This window comes from Cibotium barometz, chromosome 14, assembly GCF_041138505.1.
Source record: "Cibotium barometz isolate CiBa-2024 chromosome 14, ASM4113850v1, whole genome shotgun sequence".
NCBI lineage: Eukaryota > Viridiplantae > Streptophyta > Polypodiopsida > Cyatheales > Cibotiaceae > Cibotium > Cibotium barometz.
The window spans coordinates 52,259,531-52,281,793 of record NC_141059.1 but is presented as its reverse complement, the minus strand read 5'-3'; the positions used below and the strand labels follow the sequence as shown (position 1 = coordinate 52,281,793).

Sequence of the window (22,263 nt, the reverse complement as noted above, 5' to 3'; positions counted from 1 at the left end):
AATGAAGAAGCGCTGGCTTTGGAGCTTTTCCCTTGAGTTCCTTTTTGGATTGGGGAACTTCTTCAAGAATAGATGTAGATTGAGAGTTTGTGGCATTCGACTTTGTTGGTGAGGATGGAGTTGAGGGGGTAGATGCATTATCAGAGTCGGTCATTGATGCAAATGGTAGGTCATTGTGTAGAGGGGCTTTCGGCTTGTAACTTTTTGTGTTCAGCATCACAGAAATCCATTAGGGTTGGATCCTCTTCTTGGCAGTATGGTATTGTCAACTTTGTGTCATTGACCATCATGATGACCCTATCGCTAGTAAAGCACAATGGTTCTTGGGTAGCAATAGTCCATTTATGCCCCAAGACCAAATCTTCTTCCAACACATACTCAACCACAAAAAACTTGCAAGTAAGGGGGTTAGTTTCAATATACATTTTATGTTCAAAGCACCCTAAACATGACATGTTCAAGTCTTATGTGAATGGAACTCTATCAGGATGAGACATGAGTGTTGGTTGACCTAACAAACCCTATAACTCGAGGGTCATGAGATTGTGCTCTCGTGTTGGATAAAGTTATGCTTGAGTTGTGGTGAGTTTAGTGGAAAGTTCTAATCCAACCATAATTCTTGGGATATTCTCAATAATATGTGTTGGAAGTTCCAACTCCTCTAAGGTCTCTTCCTCCCGTATAACAATTGCACAATGCCTACTAGAGTATTCAAGGTGACTGGAATCTGGGGTAACATGGAATCTAAATTCCACATTTCCATCGATTTTTGGAGTAGCATAGGTAAAGTAACCTGGAACTTCAATGTTTTGTCCATTGGCTCCTCTTGCAAAACCATTGTTTTTTTAGGGATGATTTGAGGTTGTCCCAATGACACCCAAGTGTCTATTGTCATGATAGCTCGAGGGCTAATCAATGCACTTTGTGCTTAACATCATTTCCCGTAGGGAAATCTAACCATACCATGATAGAATCTTTAAGAGGAACCATATATGTTTCAGTTTTTGTTTCATCTTTGGATCCCGTTTCAGTTTCATATTCCCATTCACTTTCATCCTCTTTTTGGCTCTTAGCTTTTGCAAGAGTACCCAATGTGTACAATGGCACACTTGGCCCTCTGACAATTCTAACTGAGGTCTATTTTTTGGAAATTGTTGAATCCTCATAGCAGTCATGTTCTACGTAGCTCCTTATGTCTTGGTATAACTCATGTTTAGCCTTTAAAGGTATAAGTGTTGAAGCTATGCTAGTTTCGCAGAACGAGAGAAGAGCACTCCTTCAAATGAGGATTTGAGAGACTGATTTAATTTTGTAAGGGATTCATCGAATTTCTCACGTGCTTTTTCAACTGCATCGTTCGTGCAATTTGCCTTTAATGACTCTTCTTGGCTTAATGAGTTCATTTCTGCAGGGAGAATGTCTTCCTCTTGGAAGGGGAAGCGATACTCCTTTGGTTCTTGTATTTTGGTTTCTTTTTTAGGTTTAACATTATGAGGTTTGATCATAACTGGTGATCTTGTGACACTCTCAACAATGCTAAGCATGCTCTCCTAAGCTTGCTTTTTGCATTCCGCATATGTCATGTGATCAGGATTTTTTAGTTTAGGGTGGTTGGGCAGGTTCTAGTTTCTTGATTGGTCTGTGAGATGCACTAAGTGTGTTTCATCCTCACTAAGTGACGTACTATAACTTGTATCATCTTCTGACTTTCCTTGGATTGTTAGGTTTTTATTAGGTTTGCCCATGATGTGACGAGAACGAACTTTCTTTCGGGCTTTTGTATCTTGTGTCGCACATGTGGGTGTTGTGGTTTATGTGGTAGCCTTTGAGGTGGATGCTTCGGCATCATGTGTAGCTTTTTTCTCTATTGGGGTCAGGTCCTCGACATGATCTTTTCCCTTGTCCTTTATTTTAACCTTCGTTTCGATAGTTTGTTGCCCCTTGTTTTTCTTGGGTTTAGAAGATTTTACTTTCTCTTTTGGCTTCTACTTTAAAGCTTGCTCTTCTATCCATTTTGAAGTATTTTCTTTTGCATTCTTTTTTACTGTTTCTCGTGCCTTGGCTTGTAAGTGTGTAAGCACATTCAAGGGTATCGTGGATAATTTCTCGTTTTGCACACTTGAGATATTAAGAGTTGTATTTTGTGAGACAGGTTGCAGGGAAGCAACTCGCCTTGGAAAATCTTGGAATACGTGATCGATACCACATCAGGTGTCAGTGACTATAGGCATGGAAGTATTCCAAACTATGTAGTTTGCCACCTTGTGTGGTCCACAACAATAGAAACACTGAAGTGTTTGCTCAACTACTTCCTGAGCAGTTTCTACCCTTTGGACTATTTCTGCTTGGGGCATGGGAGATGGAGGTTTTGAGTTAATTGTAAATGAATTGGGACATTCATTAGGAAAATTATGAGCTCATTTTGGGGCACTCTAAGGAGTTTCATGCTCTTTCTCTCTCTAAAAAATGGAGCCATGGTTAAATTTGAGCACATCATTCCCAAATTTTTGGGAGTTGGTAGATGTAAAATGTACTCTTTAAGATCTTCCAGTGGTATATAACATGATGGGGTTCTAATATAAGATAGTGAATCTCCCCAAAAAGTGGTTTTAAAAGAAATAATGTGGCATGTAACGTTACATTTTGGCATCTTAAATCTTGTTTGTGGTGTATCTTGAGCATTACTACTTGAGAGTTGTCAAAGATTGTATATTTGAAATCTACTCATCATAAGCTTCTCAATGATATGTCACATGGAGAGGTTCTGATAGAAGGTTGATAAGGCTCACCCTGGCCCCATTTTTTAGAGAGAGAAAGTGCATGAAACTCCTTAGAGGGCCCCAAAATGAGCTCATAATTATCCTAATGGGGGTGTGTCATGACCAAAGGTTTTGCAATAAATGCAGTATAGATACCTTGTACGCACAATGGGGTTGGGATGGACGTAGTGATTGCACTGAACACAAGGCATTTCGCCCATCACTTGGAGAGGCATTAAGGATGGCTAGTTTTGAAGGATCTCATCCTCTCTTAGAGATGTCGATTGTAAGCTTTTAATAAGCAAGGCTGCATAGAATTCAGGGAATGACGATTCTGAGATCAATTTTTCTTTAGCCATTGCTTCACTTGGTTTAGATAAGGAACATCTCGTATCGTGATCATCTTCCATCATGTTGTCATCTAAACTTATTGCTTCTTTACAACATTGATCAAATGTTTCGGGATTGGATACAATGATCAAGTTGTATAAGCTATTTTGTTTTATGTCTATCGTGAAACATCTCTTTAATTGAGCATCATTTAGTTTCTCCTCCCATGGATCACATCGTGAGTCTAAGATTTTTATTCAGAGAGGATAAAATCTCTAATGGTTTCATTTTGTTTTCGCTCAATTGAATAGAATTATTTTGTTGCACTCCACCGATCACCTTGTCTTGAGAAGCCGTGGATAAAAGCTATTCTCAAAGTCCCGAAGCTTGTCTTGATCACTGGCATCAATGTGATAAACCATTGACTAACCTTTCCCACTAAGCATAGGTTCAACGCATGTACCTTGGTGGGGCAGTTTGGATTCCCAAAGGCTTCACATCGTTATTTCTAACATTTGTATGAATTGAAGAGGATCAGTTGTTCCATCACTTACCCATTATTTTGGAAATCTATATAGCCGTATTTTTGTATGAGTCACCGAGGCCGTGTGTGGGTGCTAATGTGGGTAGGGACTCACGTAGACCTTGGGCCACCCCCCTTTCTAGATTAGTTAGTATATCCAAGGTATGAGCATCTAGGAGTTGGTACCTATAGAATTTATGGGAATGTTAGGCAAAGGACCAAAGCTCGGTGGGATTGAAGTGATAGGGTGTGTAAAACCCGATGACACGCTTGTTGTCGGCATCGCAAATGATAGAGAGGTGCATTTAGGGCATGGATCTCAATGGCTCAAAGATATCAGCCATTGGGTTTAGTGAGGTGTTGGCCCACGTAGTCCCTCTATCGTTGCCATGTCTTGATACTACCAACTGCTCCTTTAATGAGCAAGCACAGTTTTTTTTTTTGCTTTTTAGGTTTTCTTACAGCCCGTTTTACAGCCTCCGGAGACTTGGTGTACTCTTTGTTCGGTCAAAGAGTGTCCGTTTACCCTAATTAGCTTAGGCACTACTCGCATCATGTGAACGACCTTAGAGATATTTTTTCAGAAAAGTGCATGCCAGTAGCATCCCAGGTGGAAGAGGAGGTCTCAAAACTTGCTTTCCATCACTGTTTCAAGATGATTTTTTTTTCCAAACAGATTTCCCCTGTTTTGCAGCCCGTTTTTGAATGTCTTTCAAAAGGAATTTGGAAAAACTCTGTATGAGAGAGTTGTAGCATTTTTGGAGTACTACAACTTTGTCTCTTTGAGTTTGTCGTTATTTTGTCGTTTAGGCACTCAAAAAGTAGCCCGAATATGGTTCACAATTGTTTTCGCGTTGTTTTGGGTGATTTTTAACGCTTTAAGGGTCGTTTTTTGCCTCGATTTCTAGGTCGAATTTTGAGACTGCTGCTCGCAAGCCAAAATGATGGATTTTGTCCCCTTGGACACTCCACGACCAATATCAAAGAGGTCGATGCAGGCTTTCCAATGAACACTAGAGTGCGTTCATCGGATTCACGATTTTGGAAATATGAGCCTCTAAATAGGGCGTGAACTAGTAGAGTGTAGTTCACAGTGTGAAATAGACTTCACGAAAAAAATTAAATTTGACTTTTCGTTTGGCACAGGGGTTGTTTCATGACGTGAAACAGCAGTAGCAGGTGTACGGTTCATGGCATGAAATCTTAACGTGTGAAACGTCCGATTTTTTTTTAAATTTTATTTTTTGCACGGGGGCTGTTTCACGACGTGAAACAACAGGTACGGTTCACAGCATGAAACCTTAACACATGAAACGTCTGATTTTTAATATTTTTATTTATGTTTTTGGGTAAGGTAGCGTTGTTTCATGAACGTGAAATAGCAGGTGAGGTTCATGGTGTGAAACCTTAATGCGTGAAACGTCCAATTTTTTTTTATTTTTATTTTTACGTGGGGTCTGTTTTACGATGTGAAATAATAGGTATGGTTCACGGCGTGAAACCTTAACGTGCGAAATGTTTGATTTTTTTTTACGCAAGAGTTGTTTCACGTGAAACATTAAGTACAATTCACATTGTGAAACGTCTGATTTTTATTTATTTATTTGGGTCTAGAAGGAAATTCGGATTTTCTTATTTAGGGGGAATATTTTTTTAATTTTAAATTGGGGAGATATTAGCATTTTCCCAAAAAGACAAGTGGGAATAAAAAAAGTCAACCCTTTTATGACACCCCCTTACACCCTTCATAAATGACCACCAAAATGGATGATTTGACAACTCATTTGCATCCTCTCATTCAATGCTCATTAGCCTTAATTATTTATGTAAAAAAATAATTAGAAATTAATCAAAGATTAATCTTTTCACTAATCTTTTTCCTCTTTTAGACTAATCAAGGTCTCTAATTAACCACTAATCACTAATTAATTCACACCATTGAGCACATTATTGGATAAAGCATGGAATTGCTAAGCTATGTGCATGAACTAATGTGTAAATTAATATATAATTAGAGGTTAATTAAACTCTTAATTCTAATCTCTTCTCTTTATGTAAAATTAAGCAAAAGAGAGCCAATTCCTCCAATTGATGCATCTAGATGCTCCCAAAATACCCAAAAACACTAATTTCAATCTCTTACATGATCAATTTTAACCCCAAAAATACATTTTCTAAATTTTTTTGCCTCTTGAATTGGATTAATCACCCTTAATGACAAAAACCAGTTAATTAAGAAAGATTAGTCGATTTCAAAGATTTTTTGATATATTTGAGAAATTTCTTCAATGATTAAGCTACTCCTAATGCTTGCTAACACTCTAATGTATACAACTCAAACTAAAAACACACAAATCAAACAAAAAATAATGATTCTAGCTTATGTTTAAAGAGAGCTAAAAATCACTAAAAAATACATTTTATTGCATTGTTTGATGTAATGGATGCAAAGTAAGCCTAATACACTCTATGTGCAAGCCCTAGGAACATTAAAAACCACATTAACAATTATAAAAACAATAATTTAAGCTAAAAATTAAGCAAAAAAACATTTTTTACAAAACCAAAAAGAGAGCTATTTCTCACAAAATCACACACAAATCTCGATCAAAACCACATATTGGGAAACCATCAATCAAGACAATGGGCGATGGGTACTATGTAGATTAGAGTTAAACGTTGGAAAAAGCCAAGGGATGACTCCCCGGCAGCGGCGCCAAAAATGTTATGGCTCACCCTAACCCTCCTTGAAACACATCCAACAAGAGATTGCTTGGTGAACCACAACTATCATGAGGATTTTTCCAATGGCCGAGCTCGTAACCCTTGAGGTCTCCAAGCTCTACAAATCCTAATCCTTGAGAAGAAATTTCATTGTGTCTCTCACGAGTGTTGTCACACCGTTGCGTTGCACTACGTGTACTCGCCTCCTCTCACCTCACATCACTCACACACACTCACTAGCATGCATTAGAGAGAGAGAGAGAGAGAGAGAGAGAGAGAGAGAGAGAGAGAGATTAGCAAGAATCTTAGCAAGAGAAAGGCTCTATTGCACAATGGGAGAATTCTTTGTATTATGAGAGATATTCACTTATATACATGGCCATAAGTGTTCACACTCACTTAAATTGTGGCCAACCGGGCACTTTAGGCTCATAAGAGGCCTAATGCTATTACAATGATTATTCTCATAATATATCCATGAAGTACCCCATTTGGGACTTCATCCTAGCTTACTACCACACGCACTTGAAGCTAAAATCACCATAAGTATTACATAAGACCATTACAGGTGCCTATCCAAGTTGTAGATTTGGACACCATTGCTTCATATCTTGAATGTATGACCTTTTGGTGTATCCAACTTGACTCCTTGATCTAAGATAATGGTAGTAGCTTTTGTTAACCCTAGGAATGGGTTAACACCATGATGAAAGCTTGGACCTCACCACTTCCTACTTCACTCTAATGTGCTTGTCAACTTTGGCCTTACAAACTGGTAGTAGCGAGTTAGTGTTGTGGTATGGCACACATGGGAATTGTGGGACCGTAGTGACCCTTTTGAGCCTTAGTGTCACCCGATGATGCCACGGAGGCATGTATGTCGGTGTCTAAGGGGATGTCTCTTTGGTTTGTATTGATAGAAGTGCAAGCACTGCATATGGACCTAGTGAAACATCCACGAGGTCTTTCGACTACTTTGTTAGTGGTGTTGGCACATGAGTTAAGATGGTAGTCGCACTACTCTCCACTCTTGCTTAATCTTTGGGTGTGGCATTGAAGGCATGGATTTGGGTCTCCACACTAACTTGGATTATTTTACGTTTGAGGGTGTGTTTATAGGGACACGGGCACAAAGTTCCTTTGACCTTGGAACTAAAATATAGGGGTTAGCAATTCCCTTTGTAGAAGCCTTGTTGAGCTTCGAGTAGCTTTGTCGGGATCTATCAAAGTGTTACTTGCTAGGGTGGCATTGGGAATTGGGAGTGTCACTTAACTCCTTTTGGCTTAGGGTTTTGTGTGCAAAGAGATGGTGCATTTTTTAGGATCCAACCATAGACATTTTCCTTATAGAAGCCTTGATTTTCTAACACCTTGTCTACGATCCAACAGGGCTTGGATTGAGAGTAAAATATCTTTGTTTGAGAGCTTGGAAAATTTATTCTCATAGGTCGGCTTTGCGCACCTACTAGGTCTTTTCTTTGGCATCGTACTTACCTTGGCTAGTTAGGGTAGCCTCTCCTTCTTAGACCTCCTCGAATGTCCATTGAGGTTGATGTTTGGGGGGTGGTCTTCATCTCTCTCGGTAAGATTTTTGGGTGGACAACATGCATCAAGGCAACAGGAGAGATGATGGTGTGTAGTTGTCTGTAGTTAGATATAATGAGGCTTGGGATGTTAAAGGGTTTAGGATTTCCTCATTCATCAAGGGTATGGGTAACCATTGCATAGGGAGTTTGAGTGTCATGGTTCTTCTTTTCAAGCTAAATGCAATTAGTGGGGCCATAATCCATCCCCTTTTGAAAATAATACATTCTTTCATATTGTACTTGCTACGATGAGAGTGTCACATAAAACTTCCAAGATGCAAGTTTAGATCTAATGAAAAACTCTGCTTCAAAACAATTGATAGTCTTACCGTGGTGATGGTCATTTTTGTGGATGGTGTGAGGGTGGGCCTAACAAGGTTCACATCTTCTAAGAAGAGAAACTAGGTGGTCTTTCTAAGGGAAATCTAGCTTAAGGCAAGCAGGTTCCACTGTTGCTTCTATCTTAGCCACATCGTAAAGGTCGACGCAAATGCATGTATAGAGATCTGTTTGTTTGGGGGCCTGTGGTCTCTTTAGTTCCTTTTTTGTCGAGAATTCTGCCTCAAAGCATGCCCTTAATTTTGTTAATCATTTAGCCTCAAGGCATGCCCCCTATTTTTTGTTATTAGCCTCTTGTTTCCTTTTCTTTTTCATTTGAATTTGATACTTGGTAAGAGTTCCATAATAGTATTTTAGATTGCTACCAATGACATATCCTTCCATCTTAGCCCCATCTAGGGTTTCTATGTTTACTCCACCTTAAGGAGAAATTTTGATGACTCAAAAGGGTCTTTGGACTCGGTACTTGAGTTTCCATGTTCTGATATTGTATATAAGTACCACAAGTAGGTGACCTTCATATTGTTGGGTGACCAAGTTATACAACAAAAACTACTTTTCCAAGTGTGACCCAAGCATGAAAAATTATAACTTCACTATCAAATTTTAAAATTTCAAAAGTTATTTTTCTCCTTGGTCCCTTTTCTTCCTCTCATTTGGACAAAGTAGTGTTTAATAAAGAGTATCATGTCTCCTTCCTTCATGCACTCGTCCTTTAATTGGTCTTTAAAAAACACTGCTTGCATTATAGTTTTTAACCATCAATCCATACGTGGATTACAATCTTTTCTCGCTTAGTTGCTTTAAGGAATTTTAAACCTCTTTCTAAGAGGGTTTTCCTTGACATCATGCCTTACTATAATTTAAAGGCTTGGAACCAAGTGTTCCATTGGTATGACTATATCAAGCCCAAATGAAACTTGAAAAGGGGTGCTGTTGTGTCAGCCCCCTTATGGGCAGTGTGGTAGACCTCTAAAGCAAAGTGTAACTTAAATTATACTCCCAATCACTTCTTGATTATTGATAAGAGTGCAAAAATGTCTTATTTTTGCTCTCGCCCTGGCCGTTCTATCCAGTGCTATAATTATGGAGAGAGGGGTCATATAGTGCCTCAATGTCCTCAACCAAGAAGAGAGCTAGGAGATATATATGCTAGTATTAAAAGAACAAAGGATAATAGGGATGGAGTTAATCAGAATCAAGTGCCAAGACGAGGACAAGTGTAACCTCAAGGTCCATTGGGTAATGTGAGTATGCCTGAAGCAATTATGGAAGAGGAAGATGAGGGTGATGTGTTGGCCAATAAGAGGACAAGGATGCAAAGGTTGAAGTCCAAAGATGCAGGTAAGGAAACAAGATCCAAGAAGAAGCAAGAGAAGGGGAAGGCAACCATGGAACATGTAGAATCTACCAAGCAAGGAAAAGTCAATTCTAGAAGAAGGAAAATCAGCATGGATGACTTCTTGTTGGGAGAGGGACAACCCCCTTATAGTCTCCTTCGCTGATGTTAAACATAGGAAGGCTGATATTACTTATATCAGCTTTTGCACAGCTGAATTCTAGCATAAGGAGATAATGGCACAAACTTTCTAGTGTTAGGAGAGTTAGATTTAAAATACCTGAGGCTAATATAGTTCGATTGAGCAAGGTTTCTAATATAGTGCCTATTGTGGATGTTTAGGTTCATGGTAGGAAGGTGAGCAAGGCTTAGATTGATGGAGGAGCCCAGGTGTGTATCATAACTGAAGAGGCTATGTATGATCTTGGATTAGAGGTGATAGGAAAGTCTATTTTTAGTGTGAAGATGGCTAATAGTTAAAAGGTGAAGTATCTTGGTGTGGTTAAAGATATGGAGTTGAATGTTCTTGGGCAAAAAGTAGTGATTGATATGCATGTGATGCCAGTAGGGGTTGGGCATATCCCATCATTTTGGGAAGACCCTGGCTGATTGCTATGAAGTCAAGACAGGATTGGTATATAGGGGTTGTATTGACTTGTTTGTTGACAGGCCTAGATAGAAGAGGATAAGGTATGATTTGAAGACATGCAAGATTTTGGAGCTCGGATAGAAGTTGTAAATGGATACATGAGCTAATTTTTGGGGCTTTATTTGATAGGTATCCCAAGCTATATGCCAAGGACTACAATCAAATGAGGGGCACTCCAAGTGTGTTTCATGAGATAAAGCTAAAAGAAGGTGCAAAACCAATGGCTCAGAAGCTGAGGAGGCTCGGTATTATTCACAGAAACAGGTTTTGGAGATAGAAGTCACCAAATTATTACAAGTTGGTTTTATATACCCGATTGATGATGCAGAGTGGGTTTCCCCTGTAGTAATTGTACCTAAGAAGGGTAATAAATAGAGGGTTTTTGTGAATTACAAACCTCTTAATGTAGCCACGAAGAGGCATCACTATCCTCTCCCTTTCCAGGATGAAATACTAGACTAGGTTGTAGGGCATGAGAGGTATTCAGTCTGTGATGTATTCGCTATTTTTAGATTAGAATAGTCCCAAAAGACCAGAAAAAGACTAGTTTTATCACTCATTTGGGGTGTTTTGTTACAAGTCTATGCCCTTTGGGCTTCTTAATGCATATGCCAATTTTCAAAGCTGGGTGGATAGGGTTCTTGGCCCACATCTTGGATCCTTTTTGTTAGAATTTTTATGGATGATTTTTTTTGTTTATAGTCACAGATGGATACATGTGGAGAGGCTAGACATAGTGTCTAAAAGGCTGTTATGAAGATGAGTCCAACTCAATTCGGCTAAGTGCAAACTAGCAAGGGCCAGGGTATTACTCTTCGGTTGTGAAGTGAGTGAGAATGGCATAGATCCAAATCCTACAAAAGTGGGAAGTTTGTTGCAGATGGATTGCCTAAAAACAACCAGGGAGCTTATAAGTTTTGTCCAAAAGCTCATCTATTTGTGGTTGAGAAGAAATGTGGTGCCAAAGAGCACAAGGAAAATATGGAGTGAGTGTGAGAAGCCACATCACCAAGTGAGAATTATCCCACATGCAAGAGAAAGGCCATGTTGTACTCTCCTCATATAAAAGGAGGACATTTCAAACAATGGAATACAAGCATAACATCTCAAGTCTTTTTATGAGTACAAGTTTCAATCTTGTAACCTAACTAAACTTGAGTCTAAACTTAATTAGCACACACTCGTCACCATGAGTCTTGTTCATTTTTATCCACCTTAGATTAGTGTTGTCATTAGTGTAGGATTAGTTTATGATTAGGTAAATGTCTTGTCATTAGGAAGTTGTTTAGGAGAGCTCGATCCATGATTCTCAACATTTGTCCACCTCTTTTTGTATGATTGCAGAACATATTTACCCTTTACAGAAAGCTAGTCAGTGGAGTCAAGTGGAGGAGAATGCCTTTGATAACATCAAGGATATGCTTTCCACTCTCCCTATCATGATGGCCCTAGATTGGAGCTAGGTATTCTATTTAAGCCTCAGTGTTGGAAAGCACGATTATGTAGAAAGGCATAAGTGACTAGTCATACATGAGGCTTGTCTATTACATTAGCAGGACAATGGTGGGTGAGATAGAGAGGTAAGACTTTATCAATTGTGGTAGGACCCGGGTTGTGGTCTCTGTGCCCTTTGAGTATAGGGAGCTAAAGCTTTTCGAGATAGAGAGGTAAGACTTTATCAGTTGTGGTAGGACTCGAGTGGTCTCTGTGCCTTTTGACTAAAGGGAGCTAAAGCTTTTCCAACATCATGAGAGCAGCTCTATTTTGCATTCTTGGCAACATTAAGAGAAACCATTTGTACTATCCCATCTTTGATGCTATCCCATCTTTGATGCTTTAGCAAGTTAATTCTCATAGTCATCTTATGCTCTTGGTCTCGACCTAGGGCGATGCATTTGCTCTCAATGGATAATCCTTGTACATGTGATCAATGCCATAACCATTGCAGATAAGTGCTAGTGGCAGTGGGTTGGTTGGTGCAACCACGATAGCCTTTTTAATGGGACACTTTGCCACCCCGATGAGGTCCCTTGCAATGAGATAACACTATTAGAGAAACATGCATAATCCGTACATTTTAGTGAGTCAAGTGTGATGTAGGTGCTATTTAAGTCAAAATCATTGGAGAGGCATAAAAGAATTCATTCGAATTGTAAGGTTAATGAAAAAATTCTTCACCTTCTTAAGAGAAGTGTGAGATTCTATGGTGAAGAGGTTATTTTGTTGAAGGGGTTTGTTGTTGGTGAGGTTTGAATGGGTGTCATTAAGACAAACCTATTATGCTTGCACCTTTAAATCTAGGTGATAGGATGTACAATTGACCAAGATTAAGCAAGTATGTACACGAGGTCTATAGACTTTCCCTATTTAACGTTAAGCTCGCGGAGGTGATAAGGTTGCTCTAAATGTATTCTATCTTACAAAAGATAGGTGCATGTTTGAACGAGTAAGATGAAAAAGTGCCTTACGACGATCGCCTTACTGTAGGTTGAGCGGGTGAAACCATGTCAACCTATGAAGTGGTCAACATGGGGCAAGAGGATGATGAGAGAAAAATGTATATACTAAGAAGTAGTAAACATTGAGAGAGAAAGAACTTACAAAAGGTGCAAGGAGGAGGAGAGGTCTCACATTCTTGATTTTATAAAGAATGCAAGAATTGAGAAATAACAAAATCTCCATTTTTTTTAAAAATGGTGCTTTCCATAAATAAATAATCTACACATATTAAAAGAACTTTGTATTGTCCCTAAAAGAGCCTTGTTCTCACTTAAGATTGTTCATATCTTTATACCAACTTGAATAATAAGAAGCTTACATTAACATGGAAGGTGCACTATTTGTATCAAATTAAAGAAAGCTTATAACAATAAGAGTAAAGACTTGTGATTAGCTCATTGACATGGAAGGTGCACTATTTTTTACCAAATTAAAGAAAGCTTATAAAAATAAGAGTAAAGTCTTGTGGTTAGCCTCATGTCACGTGGTCACACAATGTAAGAAGGGATGGTTCAATCCATCCACACATTTTAATAATTTTGTAGGACATCATGCAATTCTTTACCACTCTTATTCGGTTAAATATTGTCAATATATAGAACAAAAAGCTTTAAAATCTTCCATCCTCCTCGAAGGGCCATCCTAGTTTCATAGTAGGCACTCTAAAAAATGCATTATTGATGCTTTTTGTTAACTCATACCCTTTTACAAAATAATCTCATTAAGTGAACCTTTTTCTTGTTATTATGAACTTGTACTGTTCAGTAGACCTAGCTTATTCTCATATAATGTTACTCTTCAATGAACATGCATTGTACTTATGATCAACACATACACGTAAATGCATGCACTTCATATAGCAATGCAAAGAATGTATCATTACTACATGAAACAAGTCTTAATACAAGTAGTACTTATCATGAATTCTAGGCGCACAATGGATCATGTTGATGACTCATCGAGTTATGCTCATTAAACAGTTTGTATCATGTTCTCACGTGAAATAGCCTAATTTTTTCTTAATAAGCATTAATTGAACCATTTACATTCGTTAATTTTGTCTATATGTAAACAAGATCAAGTAGTCTCATTTAAAAAAAAAAAGAGAAAAAGAAAAAAGAAAGCAAAAGTGATGGATGTGATGATATATATATATATCATTCTACCTCTCTCATTACAAAACACAACCTTTCCAAAGAGGAGTGGATGAGCGAAAATGAAGCAGGGACAATAATTCTAGAGTGGAGGGGTGATCAGGATGGAAGGGAGATGCATGCATGAATGAATGATGCCAATTGTTGTATGGTCATAACAAGGAGTGAAGATGAAAGATGGATACAAGGGTGGCAAGAAGGGCCAAGGTGGAGGGCATTATGAAGGTGGAGAAGAGGGAATGAAGGGATGGGGAGGAGTTGTGTGTGGAGGAAGAGGGGGAGCTACGACCACCACCAGGAGGAGGAGGAGGGGAGGGGGTAGAAGAAGCGGATGCAACCACATCAACAGCAACCTTCATGCCGCTGGTACAATGGCCAGGAATGGTGCAGATGTAGTAGTATGAGCCAGCAGCAGTCAAGTTATAGGTGGTAGCGCCATCGGTGTAAACGGTATTGCTTCCTTGAGAGCACGAGGTGTAGTCAGCGTTGCTCACCTCCACCACATCATGACTGCCTTCTGTGTAACTGAACACTGCGCCACAATCAAAGCAACCAAATTCCATCCCACAGGACGTTAACACAACCATCTGCTCTAATTCAAGCTTAATCCTGCCCCTAATTACCACCCCCCCACTTTCAAACCTAATCACCAATTCAATCTTCCAAAGCCTAAGATGATTAATTACTCACGCAGACTGTCGCCCACTTTGAATGTGTTGCTGGCCGCCCACGTCGTGTAATCGTAACCCAGCGTCCATTGGCTTGAACCCCCCACTGTGTATTCCGTTGCCAGCACTGCCTTGCAGACACACAGGCAGAGCATCAAAGCCATGGCGCATGCATTGCCTCTTCCCTCGCGAGAGCCCATTTTGATGATCTGATCAAATCAAAACAAGGCAATCAGCTCAAATGCTAGCAACTAATCTTCTTGAGAGAGGATTATGAATCATATATAATCCTTGGAAGGAGAACGGTCATAGATACATTTAATAAGCGCTCTGTCACCATAGAATCTTGTGTGTCACCCTATACGATTACGTGATTTAATCGTGTTTGGAAACATCCCCTTGACTTTTACATGCTTCGGTGTCACATTATTAGCCCTCCAAACGTGATTGTATGCCACCACCCATGATGCCCCATTTTAAAAGCTTCTTTCATTTCATTTTTTCCTTTGGCTTTTCTTTTTGGTCCATAGAATAGAATATAATGCTTACCTTTGTTTCATTTCCATAGCTTGACTTTTTCCACTTGAAGAACCTTTCCTTGTGTAAAGTGGTGGCCTTTTGATTTTTTTTTTGTGAAATGTCCCTTTTGGGTTGTCTTGTCATTCGCACCATAGCCTCATGTGCAGGTGCCTCTTGACGTGCATGCATGACAAGCTCTAAAGGACCTTTGCTCACTTCTTATAAATGGATTTTGATGTGCCTCTTGACGTGCATGCATGACAAGCTCTAAAGGGACCTTTGCTCACTTCTTATAAATGGATTTTGATGTCTCCACCACAGGTGCCTCTTGACGTGCATGCATGACAAGCTCTAAAGGACCTTTGCTCACTTCTTATAAATGGATTTTGATGTCTCCACCACGAGTAACACAAGCATACTTTTGCATGTTCCCACGTCAATAACTCATGTAGATTTGTTAAGTACTTCAACAAGTTCTCACATATCACATCTCCATGGGACCAACCTTGTATTGCCTTCCATGTGACTACTGGACTTTAAGCTCATTATTTAAGCATATAATGTAAACATTTAAGACTTTTTCTAGTTTAGTCCACCCCTTTTATCATGGCACATCAAAGAACCTACCCAAGTTCCCTACAGGTTCATCAGGGACTTCCTACTACTTTCTTATCCCTAAAACTAGATGATGTAGATTGTTCACTTAAAGACCAATATATATTATTAAGGTGCATCGAAAGGTCCTCTATTACCTTGTTTGCTTAGAGTATTGCATGTACAAATGTTGCACATTAGCGGCAAGTGTGGCAAATAATGTGCACAAGAAATGACTGCAATCCTAATTTTAAAGAAATATATTGATTGTGCATCACTTTTTTTCTTTAAGAGACTTTGTGATGTAACATGTCAACGAATGTGGAAAAAGAAGATGCATGCTGCAATAGTTAAAGTTTGTGAAAGATTTCAAATCTTCAAAATTCTATTAAAAAGGGACTAACAAGTGGTTGCACTTTTCAAGTAACAAAATTTGTGGTAAGGGGAAGGTAAGGACATCAAATAAGAACCCTTTTCATCGTCTAGTTATCTTCTATTTTTATCACATCAAAAGTAGTGTAAACAACCACCTCAATCTCTAGCGCTTTGTAAATGCTCTTCCTTTATTATTGCTCTTGAGGCACTTGATTGCTCCATATGAACAAATTATACATAAAATTTCTGACAATGTGTGATATATGCCTCCATTTCTTTTCTACTTGTCCATGAGTAGCAACATAATAAAATGCTATACTAGAGTGCTAAGAGATGGCTAAGGAAGTGGCATTTAATTTTGTTGGCCTATTTTGATAATCTCAAAGAGTTTAGGGAGTAGGAAGTGAATATTTAATAAGTTTATAGAGGAATGTGACTTGAATTTACATATATGTTTAAAATTTGCATGTATGTTATATACATGCATTAGTAAAAATGCATGTATAACAATATTAGTGAGCAAAGAAGAAAATCTATAGTAGGATGAAAAGTACAATATAGGGTAGCTAGTAGGCTTTATAAGCACAAGGAACATATTCATAATAGTAAGGATAAAGGCATGAGTGTAGGGATAGGAAGTATTAGTATGGTATATACACATATAGGGTAATTATAATTTGGCTTTACTAGTTGATAAAATTAAATCAATAGTTACTTAAGTAAAATAATGAAATTATAGGTTATAATAAATATATAAAAATACACGTGTGTATGAGCATGCATGTGTTTGTACATACCTCCATAGATGCATGCACGCACATATGAACTAAAAATCACTAATAATCATTTTCTTACTCAAGCAAGAAAGTGATTATCACTAATCATTTTGATAATCACTATCTTTCTCAATCAAGCTTCCATGGTGACCTTCTCCCTCATCATGAGATGGTTCTCCATGTAATGAGTGAAACCTCTCTTTCTTGTAGTGGTATATCAAAGCTTGGCCTTTGATCCATCTATGAGCGATTTTCTTTTCTTTTTAAAAAAAATCTGAGATTTCTAATTTTTTGAAATTTTAAATTTTTTGTCCAAACACTAAACCACATTTTCATCGCTTTGCTTGTTCCCTTAGTAAGAATAGGATTTTTAGAGCAATTTTATAGCCTTTTCCTTGACATTTTGAGCCATAAATCATGCATTTTCTCAAATCTAAAATTTTCTCTAAGCATGAGGGACCAATAATCTTTAGCCCTTTTTTTTCCTTTCTTAAGCATTTCTTGGTGATTTGGAGAGCAAAATTTTCATCTTCTACAAGCATCTATGGCCGTCGTGGTGTTTTTTAAATCTCATGGAGCCACAAATCTCCATTGCCTCTTCTTGTTGGTGTTTGGAACTTCATTTGAGCTTCTACAAGCCTCTGGTAAGCATGCTTGAGGCATTTCAACCCTCTTCTTGTTGGTGTTTGGAGCTTCATTTGAGCTTCTACAAGCCTTTGGTAAGCATAGCTTGAGGCATTTGAACCCTCGTCTTGTTGGTGTTCGGAGCTTCATTTGAGCTTCTACAAGCCTTTGGTAAGCATAGCTTGAGGAATTTGAACCATTTATTACTTGATTTGATGCTTCTACAAGCCTTTGGTAAGAATAGCTTAAGGCATTTAAACCCTTTTCTTGTTGGTGTTTGGAGCTTCATTCCTGGGGGATTCACAAGCCATATCTTATGGTATCATGTGAGTGTAAGGGACGTCACATCTCATCCATTCACATCTACCCATATCCACATCACATCACATCACATCTCATCCATTCACATCTACCCCGATCCACATCACATCCATTCACCTCACATCTCATCCACTCACATCTATCTAGATCCACATCACATCACATCACATCTATCCACATCACATCTCATCCATTCACATCTACCTAGATCCACATTCATCCACCTTACATCTCATCCATCCATTCACATTACATCACATCCATTCAGATATCATCATACCACATTCACAGCCATTCACATCTCATCGCATCCATTCAGATATCATCATATCACATTCACAGCCATTCACATCTCATCGCATCCATTCAGATATCATCACATCACATTCACATCCATTCACATCTCATCGTATCCATTCACATCTCATCGCATCCATTGACGTCTCATATCACACCCATTCACATCCATCACACCAATTCACATCCATCACATTCATCACATCCATTGACGTCTCATATCACACCCATTCACATCCATCACATTCATTACATCCTCATCACATCACATACATTCCATCCACATCTATCCTTATCACATCACATTCATTCCATCCATATCACATCACATTCATTCCATCCACATTACATCACGATCCACATCTATCCACATCACATCTCATTCATTCCATCTACATTACATCACATCCACATCTATCCATATCTCATCACATCCATTCACATCTCATCACATTCATCCACATCCATCCATTCATTCACATGCACATCTATCCACCTCCATCCATTCATTCACATTCACATCTATCCACATCCATCCATTCATTCACATGCACATCTATCCACATCCATCCATTCATTCACATGCACATCTATCACTTCACATCTCATTCTCATCCATTTACATCACATCACCCCCATTCACATATCATCACATCTCATCACATTCACATTCACATCCACATCCATTTACATCACATCCACTCACATCTCCTCACATCACATTCACATCTTATCACATTCACATCCACATCCATTTACATCACATCACATTCACATTCTTATCACATCCACATCCACATCCACATCCATTTACATCACATCACATCCACATCCATTTACATCACATCACATGTCATCACATCCACTTACATCTCATCACATTCACATCTTATCACATTCACATCCACATCCATTTACATCACATCACATCTCATTCATTTACATATTGTATTTTCATTCCTTAAGCTTCATTCATGAGAACTAATCCTAAACTTTCGTTTACTCATTGGATCCTCGATTCTCGCAGGGATTCTAGATTCTCTTTTCTGAATAAGAATTATCCATGGATATTTTCATATTCTTTCTCAAATTTCTCAATTAAAATATATTCAATATTCTTCTTTTCGAGTAAAATATTCATGGGATTTACAAAAATCAATTCTACCCATATTTTCCAATAAAAATAATAATACTCAAAATTTCACTTTTGATAAATACTCATAATTTGAATTATGCCAAAAATTTCTCTTTTACCATTTAATTTCTTGGATCTCAATTATCATGGGAATTCCTCTTTTTGCATAAAATAAATTTACAAAAAAATCCTCTTTTACCATTTAATTACTTGGATCTCAAATATCATGGGAATTCCTCTTTTTGTATAAAAATAAATTAACCAAAATTTACTCTTTCTCATAATCAATTAATTATGCATAATTACAAAAAACTTATTTCTCATGAATATGATGAAAATCATTCTTTTTGCATAGGATGTCCAATCCTAGAATATGGTAGGAAGTCCTCTTTTAGCATTATGCATAAAAATAAGATATGTATTATTTTTTAAAAATTTTGCCATAGCTGCTATTACTAATAATTCTCAATTTTGTTTTCTAAAGAATAAAAGCTTGTAATGAAAATATGATAGTAGTTCCTCTTTTATGCTTAAAATCAAACTATGAATTTAAATCATAATTTTAACCATAATCATAAACTTGATTATCCCACTAGATTAAGCTAGTTCCATTATTTCTCTTTTCCCAAATTGATAGGATAATCTATTTCTCATTTAGAATAATTCAAAGTAGTTTTTAACTACTTATAAATAATCTAAAAGAAATAACCATACCTCCATTCTTCAATTCACTTCTCAAAGCCGACATCTCACCCTTGAAGCCCTTGAGAAGGTGAGCTTAAATTTGGGTTTGTTGTTGAGATTAATGTTATCCATCTCATAGAGTTAATCATAGATCTCATCATACATGATTGTTTGTATATCATTGGTAATGGGAGGACCACTATCATTGGTAATGGGAGGACCACTATTTATATTTGCATTTTGTACACGTGCATTGGCATGTACATTTCCTTCATTTTAATGCTTAGCATTACCCACATTTGCATTTTGTACACCTGCATTGGCATGTACATTGCCTTCATTTGCATGCTTAGCATTTATGCGTACATTCTCACCTTTATTTTCAACATATTGCACAACCTCAGCATCATACACATACTGCATTTTCATGATCCATAAGCTCTTGAGAAGATCTTGAAGTATGTGTCTGGATTCTTGTGATATCTACCTCTCGACATAGCTACAAAGTAGTATCTCTAGTATGTCTGGATTCTTGTGAGGCCTACCTCTCCGCACATACCTCTCCGCACAGTTGCAAACTAGTATCTCCCAAATTGTCACATTTATTTTTAGCATATTATACAACCTTAACATCATCCACATACTTGGAATTTTCATGATTCATAAGCTCTTAAAGTATGTCCAGATTCTTGCAAGATCTACCTCTTGGCATAGCTACAAACTAGTATCTCCAGTATGTCTGGATTCTACCTCTTATTAGCATTAGCCTGCAAACTAGTATCGTCCGAATGACCAATGCAAAATTGTCAAAATTTGGAGATCTAAGGCTTGTTGAAAAGCTCTTGGTATCTTTTTCCAAGTATGTACTCCTTTTTCCAAGTATGTACTCCTTTTTTCTCCAGTTAATGGTCTATAGGCCTCTATTTTGACAGTTAATGGTCTATAGGCCTCTATTTTGACTTTTAGGAAAAGTTTAAGTTGACCTATGAAATGACATCAAAAACTAGAGGTATTCAGGATGAATGAAAGCTCTTTGATGAGGCTTTTAAACCATGTAAACCATTATACTTTACCCTACATAGATTTTGACTAAGTTAGGGTTTTTTCCCAAAAACTTTCTCCCATTGACCTAGAATTTGGTATCCGATTGTTGGCAAGGCTGAGGACTCATCTTGTAGCTCGTAGATAGTAATTTCCAACCATTATATTCCTTCCATAATATATTGAAGCAAGTTGGTGAGGTTGACGAATCATCTAGTAGCTCTTAGATGGTAATTTCAAACCATCATATTCATTCCATAATAGACTGAGGCATTCATGGACTAAATTAACATTTTGTATCTCAATTGTGAAAGCAATTGAAATTGCCAAAACAAGAATCCTTCTGCACAACTGACACCATTGAAATGTGATAGTACATGCCAAATTATGTCCAAAGGATCATCCAAGACCTCCCATGATGCCATATTGCATACTTGTGTGTCCAAGCAAAATGTCAACCTTGGATGTGACCCCTTCAATGCCCATCTTCACCTTTGTTCATGAGCATCCATACATTCCCATCTAAACCAAGAATGTGATGAGGATAAGCTTGAGAGTTTAATGTTGATGATGAGTTAATTCACCTTCCTCTATTGTAGGTACCTAATCCTCCCACTATCACCTTTTTCAAGGCACTGCATGGTAGTGGAATTCAAGAAAACCCTCCTTCTTGGCTCCTCTTCCATCTTTAGCCAAGAGTACCCTCACAACAAGATAAATTCTATGAAGCTGGAATTGAAAGTTGCAATTTAGAGATCTTACAAATGAGGTTTACGGGAGGGAGAGATCACTTAAAATCTATAACATGGACTCATGCCTCCACTGTTTTCATAATCCAAAGAGCTTGCAAATGAGATTTATGGGAGAGATCACTTATAATCCATGGCATGGGCTCATGCTTCCACTATTTTCATAATCCATATACATGGGTCTCTAATTCAATGGCCACTATTGCATTAACACATGTCAAATGCTTGTAACATAGGGTTTGGCTTTTCTCTCCAAAACACCATAGCCATAAAGCTTGAAAAAACCCCTAATCCTTTTCCCTTTGCCCTTTGCCCCAAGAAATCATCAAATCAAGTATTAAATGGTTCAAATGCCTCAAGCTATGCTTACCAAAGGCTTGAAGAAGCTCAAATGAAGCCCTAGGGGATTCACTTCTTGTACAAAGGGGATGTCATGTGCATGCATGAGACTCATAAAAACCCCCTATTTAAGTTTCTCTTAAAAATAAACTATACCCCTTTTTAAGCTTATTAGTCCCACTTATGAAACTAAAGTATCCCCTATTTAAGGTGTAATACATGTGGCAAGATGCATCCCA

The 22,263-nt window shown here is 37.9% G+C and overlaps 1 protein-coding gene across 1 annotated transcript; it reads right to left on the bottom strand.

Annotated features, from left to right (window-relative positions):
• Nucleotides 1-13,867: 13,867 nt before the first annotated feature.
• LOC147632173 (mavicyanin-like) lies at nucleotides 13,868-14,832 on the bottom strand. The gene is made up of 2 exons (XM_086808807.1): nucleotides 14,593-14,832; nucleotides 13,868-14,434 (listed from the first exon to the last, which is right to left on the bottom strand). The coding sequence occupies exons 1-2, from the start codon at nucleotides 14,768-14,770 to the stop codon at nucleotides 14,055-14,057; spliced, it is 558 nt and encodes a 185-aa protein (XP_086664933.1). The 5' UTR covers nucleotides 14,771-14,832; the 3' UTR covers nucleotides 13,868-14,054.
• Nucleotides 14,833-22,263: the final 7,431 nt, after the last annotated feature.

Bases quoted from the DNA above. Each gene is read 5' to 3' on its own strand.
- LOC147632173 (XM_086808807.1), bottom strand. From the start codon at position 14,770: ATGGGCTCTCGCGAGGGAAGAGGCAATGCATGCGCCATGGCTTTGATG. The intron at 14,435-14,592 runs GTGAGTAATTAA...ATTGTGGCGCAG, and splicing joins CAAAGTGGGCGACAGTCTGC to TGTTCAGTTACACAGAAGGC.